The 11286-nt window shown below is 42.8% G+C and overlaps 1 protein-coding gene across 1 annotated transcript; it reads left to right on the top strand.

Moving 5' to 3' along the window:
- Positions 1–5677: 5677 nt before the first annotated feature.
- On the top strand, positions 5678–7790 carry LOC125220910. Its single transcript, XM_048123042.1, has 4 exons — positions 5678–5959; positions 6050–6548; positions 6630–6997; positions 7188–7790. Exons 1-4 carry the CDS (start codon positions 5678–5680, stop codon positions 7788–7790), a joined length of 1752 nt encoding a protein of 583 aa, XP_047978999.1.
- The last annotated feature ends 3496 nt before the right edge of the window (positions 7791–11286 follow it).

Genomic DNA, 11286 nt, shown 5'->3' on the forward strand with positions numbered 1-11286 from the left:
TCAGTCGGAGTAAGGATTTCAAATTTAGAAAATTAAACGAACAAGATGAGAGGGATAACATAAATTTTTTTTCGAAGGACATAAGCAAATTTCGGGACGAAATTTTGTTAAGATGGGTAGATTGTAACACCCCGAATTTTTCTACCTTTTTATTTGTTCTTGAAAGGATGTCGTTTGTGCACCCGGAAAATTTTCGTCTTTGTTATTTTTGTCAGAGAGAAGAATTTTATGATATGGACCAAAACAAATTTTCTTTTGGGCCAAATTGGAGACCCATTTGTTACGAGCCCAAAGTATTATTTTTATTCTTTATTATTGAACCCAATTGTGTGTCTGCAAGCCAAATGAGATCAATCTCGCAGCATCACGTTCTTCCTCCACAAATATCCGTTACCGAGAAAAGAGGAAATAATATCACAATATCAACCAAATCCCAACAGAAACGTTTCAGTCTTTATGTATACCAATTCCACGTTCATCACTTCCAATAACTCTTTTAATTTCACCAAATTCAAGCTCCCAACCGAGAGAACAGAGAAGTGAGAGTTTGAGAGGAAGTAGCGGAATCCATGTCCATAATAAAATCAGCCACTAAACCAATCCATATCCTACGGTTTAACTGGGATCAAATAGGAGAGACAATAGGAGAGAAATCGGAGAGGCAGCGGCGGAACTGACCACAAACCAATGTGGAGTTGCGACGGAGGAAGGGCGAGCAGCGACGGGGAGCAGGGGCTGACCGCGACGATGGGGCGGCTTCGGTCTTGCATCACGCTCAAGCAGCAGCGGTGATGCGACGTCGGCTCTGGGCTGGGTCGCGCACAGCCACGGTGGTAGGATAGCAGCAGCAGTGAGGGTGCTGATCTTGATGCAGCACCGGAGAAGTGGCACAACGAACCTCGGAGTCAAGAGAAGCAGTAAATCCTGCTTACGAACAGCGGCAGCGAGGCGCCGAGGAAGAGAGGCGACGGAGCTGATTTATACCGGGAGAAGGAGTGTGAGCCAGAGGGAAACAAGCGCACGGTGGCGCCGGCTCTGACCGGGATGGTTCACTTTGGTTGATGGTATTGGACAGCGGTAGACATTTGTTGAGAGAGAAGAAGAATGCAGCGGCGCTGTGACAGAGAAGAGAGAAAGATAGGGGCTGCTGGTGAATCCTGAGCTATCAGTGTACAGTGACAGCAGACAATGGGAAACAGCAGCAATCGGGAAAGAAATGAAAACAGACGGCGTCAGCGATGGCTGCTATGACAGGCGAGAATCAAGGACAATGGCAAATTTCTCATCATATTGTCGACTGATGAGTTTAGAGAGAGAAAAATGGAAGTCTGCTTTGGAGATGGCGTGAGCAAGACAGAGAATCGACGGTTTAGGGGTTTCAATTTGGAGCTAGAAGAGAGATAGCAGCAGTGGTGTGAAATAGAAATTGAGAATTGAGAGAGAATGGAGATGTGTTGATCGAGCATTCCTTTCCTCTAGGAATTCCTTTCCTCTAGGAATGAGACTAATTTAATGGATTGGTGGAGCATCTAAATCATTGTTAAAAGCACATGGAAATGGAGTGGGTGAGTTCTCTTTTAGATTTTTGAGCTCGTTTGATAAAAGTATTTAATTTGTTAGAGTCTCAAGCAGTATGGATTTGAAATGAAGGGAAAGGGAATTAGTCTTAGACATAATTTATATTTAAGTGTTGGAATATATATTGATGATCTAGCATAGCTTTCGGGGCAGCGAGCTTAGCTCTTGAAGTGAGTTGGGTATGTTGTTTGATCGCTAGACAGCTTAACGAAATTAATTAAATCTCCGTTTTAATTAAGATACAAGAATTTTACAAATTTATGCTAAGGATGAGCGATGATAAAATGAACCCCATATAGGACGCATGCATTGTTTTAAATATGTGTTATTTTTGCAAGTCTAATTTTAGCATACCATGTTCTTTTGAAAAGGGTGAATTTTGTGCACGTCTTTTGAGGTCGGAACATGAAGTTGATTTGAGGAGATAAGCAAACAAGGTGGGCTTTCTTTTTAAATAAGGACTATGTCCTAAGTATGTTTATTTTTAAATGGTGCAAAATATGTTGGTCATGCCATATTTTTGTGTTGATGTGGGACCTATCTAAAGTGGCTTTTGCCATGTATGGTTAATCGAATTCGGGTCTGACTAGGGAGTGAGTCCCTACTCAGGCTGGTGTACACCCAGTAGATCGTGTGCTATCTCTTTGAGTTGGCCGGTCTAGTGACTTGGAATGTGGCCACATTCCTTGTCATGTAGTTCAGATATGGTATGGTGGTGTTGATGATGTTGAGGTTGATGGTGATGATGATGTTGGTGAAATGTTTTAGTGACTCGGGCCCTTTCAAAGTTAAAACCCCGAGGTCACTCGTTAATGGCATGATACATAATTTTTATAAAAATATTTTCGGCATGAGTCCACTGAGTGCATCAAATACTCAGCTCTGCATTTGTTTTAAAAAATGTGCAGGTTGAGCGGTGACGAGCGCGGTGGGTGTTGAGTAAAAAGGTAAAGAAGATGTTTATCAAATGGTCGGAATATGTTGTGTCTTCATATATAGCATTATTCTACTCTCGAAATGCTTCTGCTAAATGTTGTTTCTTTTGAGTTCGTGTATTGTCGAGATAGTTTCATTTGGAGTTGTTGATTGTTGAAATGATACTCCGATTTTATTCGAGCTATTTCTATTATATCGAGCTTGGGCTGAGTTTTGTTGTTTTCCCCTTTCTTTCCCGCTTCATTAATCCTCCCCTAGTCGCGATCAACCGTGTTTTCTATCCATAGAAAATGCGGCCCAGAAAATAGTATCTGGCCTCACTTCTTAGCTTCATCTTCTGGGCCCAGGAAATTTCTAGGGAACCTAACATTTGTCCTGTGACTAAGTAATTAGCCAAGTCAGCGAACCATGGCTCTGCATTCAACGGATGCTTCCCTTTGTCTGATGTTCCTGGACCTGTTACCGCCAACACTGCTTCCCAGTTGATAGGTCTAGCAGATTTCCAGAGATAATAAAGATGTTCTTCGGGGAAGGCATCGGATATAGCTTCGTTTGTGTCCCCTTGGAATATTCGACTTAAATGATCTGCAACTCTGTTCTCTGTCCCCTTTTTATCCTTTACTTCCCAATCAAATTCTTATAGTAGTAGCACCCACCTAATCAACCTTGTTTTAGACTCTCTCTTGGCCAGGAGATACTTAATGGTTGCGTGATCAGTGTAAACTATCACCTTCGACCCTAGCAAGTATGGTCGAAACTTCTCGAATGAGTATACCACTTCCAACATCTCCTTTTCTATGGTATCATAGTTCTTCTGAGCCTGGTAGAGGGTCTTCGAGGCATAGAAAATGACATAGCTTTTCCCGTCAATCTTCTGGCCTAGGACCGCTCCTACCGCAAAATCACTTGCATCGCACATCACCTCAAAAGGGTACTTCCAATCTGGTGCTCTAATTATTGGGGCAGAGAAGAGTCTATCCTTTAACAATTGGAAAGCCTTCTTGCAGCTTTCATCAAAATCAAACTCCACATCTTGATGAATCTTCTATAAAACCCTGCATGACCCAGGAATCTTCTAACCTCCTTTTGATTCGTGGGGTAGGGTATCTTAGAGATCACATCCACCGTAGCCTTATCCACTTGAATCATTCTCTCAGAAACCACATGACCTAGGACTATTCCTTCTGGAACCATGAAATGACATTTCTCAAAATTTAGGACTAGATTCTTCTCCTGACACCTTCTCAATTCCAGATCTAAATTGGACAAGCACAAATCAAAGGAATTTCCATACACCGTGAAATCATCCATAAATATTTCAATACACACTTCCAACAAATCTGAGAATATGCTCATCATACAACGCTGGAATGTGCCTGGTGCATTGCATAAACCAAACGACATTCTTCTATACGCATAAGTACCGAACGGACATGTAAAGGTTGTCTTTTCTTGGTCTTCAGGATCCACATATATCTGGAAGTATCCACTGTATCCGTCTAGAAAGCAAAAATATTGCTTCCCAGTCAATCTTTCCAACTGATACGCTCGGATTTTGCACTGTTTGAAGACCATTATTTGGTTCGTTTTGTGGGAAATGTGCATAATTGAGCCGAAAAAGGAAGCCAAAACGCAAAGTCTGGAAATCTGGAGTCAGACGGCGACCGGCGACCGCCGCGGTTGTGTGCGGCGACTGCCGGCGCCCGGCGGGCAGATCACTGCAGCGGTGCTGCCTCAGAAAAATGCACTTGAAAAAGAAGTCTCATCCGGCGGTCCGCCGCCGAGGGAACAGATTCTTTGGACTCCAACGCGGCGACCGCCGGCCATGGTGCGGCGGCCCATTGGAGAAAGGCGGCGAATCCGAGAAGCCCTAGATTTGCGCCCAGATTTACCATATTTTTTCCTTCTACAACAAGGATTGGTTTTTCCCTATAAATAAGACCTCAAGCTTCATCAAAAAGAGAGAACTTCTACTTGCAAAATACTTTATAGAAATCAAAAAGGAGTATTTCAAGAATGACAAGGATTCAACCTACGGGTTTTATTTGCTTTAGTTTTATGTTCAAATTGTCTTCCCATCAATCTATGTTTTTAGCTTATTCAATTATGTGTAACTAAACTCATAGGATTCTAGGGATGTGTTAGTAACGACTTTGGTTATACAAATTCCTTTTTCTATTTAATATCCGTTTTGTTTTTACTTTGTTTCTTCCCTAAGTATTCTTGATGCTGCATGATTGAGTGACACAATCTTTTATGATTTAATATAACTTGCTTCATAACTGTGACAGAGTTTTAGCGAGTTAGATTCACTTAGTAGACACTACAGTTAGTTTTCCTTAAACCGGCACTGTTAATTGAGAGTGATGACTTTTCAAGGGTCTTAGGCGCTTTTTGGAGTTACGTGTTAGGATTGACAACCCTAACTTTGTAATCAACGTTTGTATCGCATGAGCATAAGCTAGGTGACTCGTCCTTTCAAAGTAAAAATTGTGCTAGGGTATTGTAGTTGGAATTTTGTATAACCATAACTGTGAACACACATCCCTGGGATTCCCTTATCTCTATCGTCTTTCTCCTTGTTTTATTTGCTTTTAGATGGTCTATGCTTTTTATTGTTTTTAGTTTTCCAAAAGTTTTCAAAACCTACTTGTTTTTCCAGATAGTAATTGAGTCTTAGTATAGGATAGACACTTTGTGTTTGCCTTCCCCGTGTTCGATATTCGGTACTAACCTTTAGCTATACTATATATACCTTGTATACTTGCAGGTATTTTTATTGCTAATAAAAAGTGCATCAAGTTTTTGGCGCCGTTGCCGGGGAAGACAATTCACTTTGGAGTGATATCTTCAAACGGATAATTTTTGCTATGGATTTTAATTGCTTTCAGTTTTTAATTTTAGTTTTTAATTCATTTTTGTTTTTGGTTCTTGTTGGTTTTGTATGCGAACGCGCTCTAGAAAGTACAGCCTAGAACCGCTCGATTTGGAACTTGAAAGAATTTGTAGACAAATAAGAAGTGAAAAAGGATCAGGAACAATGGGTGGTCGAACAAACATCGAGAAATTGCAGGAAATGGTGAAGCTACTGATGGATGAGAGAGATGCGGAAAGGGCAGCCCGAGAGGCTTTGGAGAAGAAGAATCAGGAAATATAGCCCGTGATGAACATGTTCAATCATGGGAATATGATTACCTTTCCTGAAGGACCTCGTATTGACACTAACAATTCCGAGTTACGCATGCCCCTTATTCAAAGGGTCGAGCAAACTCCTTTTGCAGGTAGGGCTACAGAGGATGCCAATCGCCATCTCTCCAAATTTGTGGGGATCTCAAACACTCTCAAATTGAACGGTGTCGATGACGATTCCATAAGGGTAAGACTCTTCCCCTTTTCATTAACTGATTCTGCTAAAGAGTGGTTTGAATGTATGCCCAGAGAAAAGGTCTCCACATGGAAGGACATTGTAGCTGCCTTCCTCGACAAGTACTATCCACCGGGCACAATTTTGAAGCTCTAAAGCGAGATCTTCCAGTTCATCCAAGGCCATGACGAGCCCCTCTACGAGGCGTTTGCTCGTTTCAAAGCCCTTCTCCGAAAGTGCCCTAACCATGGTTTCACCGTGGACCATCAGGTAGGAATTCTCTATAATGGGTTTAACGAGAAAATTTGTGCTATGCTTGATTCAGGTGCAAATGGAGGGTTCATAAGGAAATCAGGTGAGGAAGCCATGGTGGTAATAGAGGAATTCGCCACCAACAGCAGGGGGTGGTCGAAAGAAAGGCATAGCCTAAAAAGGATAGCTGCAATTGAAGAAGCCGAGGAAAGCTCTTTTGCGAAGGAATTGGCCGAGCTTCGAGTTAGGGTGGACCAAATGGATTCATCAAGGAAGGAGGACCCGATTCCACCGACCTCCATCATAGCGGTCTCTAAACCCGAAACTCCTGCCCCGATAGTGGAAGAAATCAACTACATGCAAGGAGGCGGTCCCAATAGAAATTACAACAATAATTATCGCCCTAACCAGGGGGGCGGTAATTTCAATAATTATAATGGAAACCGACCTCATCCTAATCTCTCTTATTCTAACAATAATTACTTGCAACCCCCCGCAGGATTTAATGTTAGCAAGGGAGGAGTAGTTGAGACAACCAAGAAGGAGGAAAAGTATGACCAAGGGATCACAAGGATCTTGGAAGTAATCACGCAAGACAGGAAGGTTAATGACACCAAGATCGGAGTGGTCGAAGCTAGAATAAACAACCTCGAGCAGGAAATGAACACGATCTCAACTGCCATAGCCAACATCAACACTCAAATGGAGCAAATCCAAAAGAAGTTGGATGAGGACAGGGCAAAGGCAGCCGCACGAGTGGATAACAACAATAAGAAGTGGGTGGCAAAGCAGAAAACTGGGGACTGCCCGGTCGACGGCGGACCGCCGCAACCATTGCAGCGGGCCGCTGCTGTAGCGTCGAATGGAGTCTGCCAAGCCGCCGCCGGCCCGCCGTGATGTGATTGTGCTACCTTCTCAGCAAGGACTCGTGCGGCATAATGGGATTGTGCTACCTTTTCAACCAAAGAGGAAGTTTAAGCTCGAAGAGCAGTTCAAACATTTTTTGAACATGTTTTGTAAAGTTCATACTAACATTCCTCTAGTTGAATCGTTGCAGGAAATACCTAAATATGCGAAGCTATTAAGGGAGGCAGTGATGAGGAAGAGAAAGCCGACAAAAGCCGACCTTAAGCTACCACATCATTGCAGCGAGATCATTCAAAAGGAGAAGGCAGTGAAGCAGAGAGATCCGGGCCAATTCATTATCCGATGCCGGATTGGAGAGGGAAAGGTTGACAAGGCCCTATGCGATTTAGGATCTTCCATCAATCTCATGCCACTGAAGTACTACGAAAAGCTCAACATTGGGCCACTAAAAACTTCAGACGTAACACTTAGGTTGGTCGATAACTCGTCCATAAAAACTGTTGGTATGATTGAGGATGTCCTAGTGAAATTCGATGACTTCATTTTTCCCGCCGATTTTATTGTGCTTGACACGAAAGTAGACAAGAACGTCCGTCTAATCTTAGAGAGAGATTTTCTTACTACTTGCAAAGCTTTGATTGATGTAGGTCGTGGAGAGATAACAATTAGCGATAACCATAGCAAATCCACCTATAAGATCGAAAGAGAGATGCTCAAGTTTGAGGAAGCAAAGCGGACAAAGATGGAACAGCAGTGTAGGGCAGTCATGGTCACGGATTTGACCAAACCCTGAGACCCCTTTGAAGCAGAGGAGCATACTACCTCCACCATCTACGTTGTAAAAGAGGTAAGACGTTCTCCCAAAAAGGATGATACTAATCCCTCCACCTCTATCCCGCAGAAAAAGAAGCAAAAGAGGAAGAAGGCGACCAAGGAGGACCCCGAGATTTATGTTATCAAAACAAATAAGGGGAAATACAAGTGGTGGAAGAAGCTAGGGACCAAGTTGCTCCCTATGCCCATTTTCAACACTCGGGTCGTTGATCCGCCCAATTAGTGGGCCACTTCAAGTCGAGCTAACGACTAAAAACAAAAGCGCTTGTTGGGAGGCAACCCAATTTTTTTTCGTTGATTTAGTTATTTTCTTTGTTTTCATTTTTTTTTATTTAAAAAAAAAAAAAATTACGTGTGGCGGTCGCCGCACTTAACACGGCGGTCGCCACACGTGTTTTCACATGTGCAGGATAGGTTAGTCTTAGGGCAGGCCGGATGAACCGCTGAATGGGCCGCGGCGGCCCGCCAGGAGTCGCTGTTTTAAACGCCCGTGCGGCGGACCGCCGTGCGCAATCCAGAGACGGGAATGCCAGTTTAAAAGGTAAGTTTTCCATTCTTTTTCCCATTCCTTCTCAAATTCCTTCCTTGCATACAACCCCCACCTTTATAAATCACCAACTTCACACACCCACACCATCATTCTTTCAATTCTCTTCAAAGTTTAGAGTTCTTCCTCTCCAATTCTCAATCAACACAAGGTATGAATCTTAACTCAATTTCTGAGCATTGTTCTACTCTTTTCATGGATTTAGGCGTATGTTGGAAGAATTGTTCGGTGGAAACTCTTATTTTATGATGGGGGATGATTGTGTATGCTTGTTTATGGATTTCCATGGTGATATTGTGTTTTGTTGATAGTTTTGAAGCTTTGTGAATAGTGATTCCTTCTTGTTTATACTTGTTCCTATGTTGCAATCATGTTCATAGCATTGTGAGGCTATTATTATTTCCATGAATTGCAATACTTGAGTAGTCATAGAGATTGTTGATATATATTGACTTATTGTTGATACGTCTCTGCATGGGGGATGAATTCACGTTGGGGGATGGATTTGTGTTTCCTAGTTTGGATGTTTATGTTCTATATGTTTCCACGCTACCATCTAGGAAGTTTTGTACACCTAAGCTTGCACTTACATGTCTTACATGTTGATCCGTTGGTATTGATTATAAGAGTGCAAGTTTGGGGGAACCTTTGATTTTCCCATTATTGGTATACTTTCTAATTGTTGTACTTCTCGTTTGTAGGAATATGGGATCAAAGGGAAAGCCCGAGAACGCGAAGAACTATGGCGTTAGCCTTGCCTAGGATGAGCAAAAGGCTATGTGGAAGAAGTTGTCGGCGCGAGAGACGGCGCCTTCGCGGTACCCCCACGATTTCCCTCTTCAAACTTTGGGGATCGCGGAGGACTTTTGGGCATTATGTGATGTAGGTGATGGGAACGGCCTCCGGTACATGTTTGAGAGGAAGTGGCCATCGTTTAGGAAGTATACTCTTGAGTTCCTAAGCTCGTTGAAGGTCACAAAGGATCGCCGGAAAAACATCCCACTTAGCATCGATTTCCGCCTAGGCAACCTGATACGACCTCACTTGGTGGACCTATGACGAGAGCCATGACGAGGCGGCTTCGGGATGGACTCGCAACTTTCATTCAAAAGTCCAAGCGGGAGGAGCCTAGGAGGACGGATGGGCCAAAGTTGAGGATCGTGCTGAAGAACGAGGGCCGGCCGGAGATTTCAGAAGAAACGCCCGGGTCGGGCGTTTTCACATGTGAAAATCGCCCGACCGGGCGAATTGCCTGAGGACGCGAGGAGGACGCCCGGCCGGGCGTTTCGCGTGCCCGGCTCAGTGTGGAAATTCGCCCGGGGACAGGGAAAACGCCCGGGCCGGGCATTTTGGCCTGTGAAAAACGCCCGACCGGGCGATTCTGCCGTTTTTAGATTTTGTGGGCCAACTTTCTATTTTTGGACCCTTAGTATAAAAACCTCTTGATGTTATTCCATTTCCTTAGATTTTTGGCTGAATTAAAGTTTCTACCCTAGAGAGTTTCCTCTTTGAGGATTGTATCCAATTCCTTCCTTGAAGGTTGCTTGTTTCCATCTTTGATTGATTCAAGTAGAGGTATGCATCAATGGAGTGTATCCATTGAGTAGTGGAGCCAAGGGGTGATAGAGCTAATGAAAGTTGCCTAGGGTTGTCTCCATCTTTTTGGTTAAGGTCCTATGGTTGTAGCTCTCTTATCTCATCTTTATACACATGCTTTCCATTCCTAATCTTCCATCCATTCTTGTTTAGATTCAATTTTTGTTGGTTGGATCTTTATTATCTTGTGTCTAGTGTTGATAAATTGAAAATCAATCTCACAAAAATAGTTAGATCAAGCATCATTAAATGGGTAATCCTTGGGAAATGGATCACAAAATACATGGATCCATATCATTTGGTATCTAGAGCCTAGTACCCACTAGGTGTTTGATCTTTTGTTGCTTTGGGTTGGGTTATTTTTCCTTTTGGTCTTTTGTTTTTGCTCTGTTTTGTTGGGATGATCGGATTGATCAATTGTGCTTAGATTAAGCTGAAATTTGGTGTGTATGATCTATGTTATGTGACCTACGTACCTGCAAAATTTCATCAAAAAATTCCTTCGTTTGCCTAGTCAACCGTGGAGATTAACATCATTGCCCTGTTTTGGCATAGTTGGGGAAAACCATACAAAACATATCCAATCATCAAATCTGACTATATATGACCATTTTTCCCTTGATATAGACTTGTTTGAGAATCTATCCACCAAAATTCATCCAAATTGGGCGCGGGGATCAATACCAAAAAAATTCATAAAGATCAGCCAGATTTCAGCATAAAGCTTCATCCCATGTCTTGTGTTCTTTAGTGTGTGTGTTTGCTCTAGGCCTAGTTTTCTTTGCTTTCATATGTTTAATCATTATTACTTTGGTATTTACTACTTGGTGTCCATATGTTCTTGAGGTGTATACCTTGATTGAGTTGTCCGGGCGCCAACGAGTGGGAATTGGATCGAGAGTGTGTGATACTAGCCTCACTATATTCTAAACCTACCGAGTGACATTGGTGAGTGACTTGGGGGGTGTTGGGATACTACATTGGGGTGAGTTAGCTTCTTAAATCTCTTTTCTTATTTTGCTAATATCTAAGGCTAGTTTCTAGTCTTTGTTTTTTTTGTGTTTGTAGGTAACTTGGATGCCTCCTATTACTCGATCTAACAAGATGGGGGACGTCCATGAGGAGGAAGTAAGGAAGGGGGCGGGCTCAAGTAGTTCCAAACCCGAAGGTGATCTTGTGAGCATGATGGCACAAATGATGAAGGAACTCAAGCAAGAGTTGGTGACCCAAATGGATGTTCGGGCAAAAGAATCTGAAGCTCGCATGCTTGCCGCCCAAAACACTCTATTTGAAGAGTTCAACACTTGGAAGG

Source organism: Salvia hispanica, chromosome 4 (genome assembly GCF_023119035.1).
Source record: "Salvia hispanica cultivar TCC Black 2014 chromosome 4, UniMelb_Shisp_WGS_1.0, whole genome shotgun sequence".
NCBI lineage: Eukaryota > Viridiplantae > Streptophyta > Magnoliopsida > Lamiales > Lamiaceae > Salvia > Salvia hispanica.

Coding starts and splice junctions, on each gene's coding strand:
- LOC125220910 (XM_048123042.1), top strand. CDS start 5,678: ATGAACATGTTCAATCATGGGAATATGATTACCTTTCCTGAAGGACCT. Junction 5,960..6,049: donor AATGTATGCCCAGAGAAAAG/GTCTCCACATGG, acceptor GAGATCTTCCAG/TTCATCCAAGGCCATGACGA. Junction 6,998..7,187: donor CTGCTGTAGCGTCGAATGGA/GTCTGCCAAGCC, acceptor GAATCGTTGCAG/GAAATACCTAAATATGCGAA.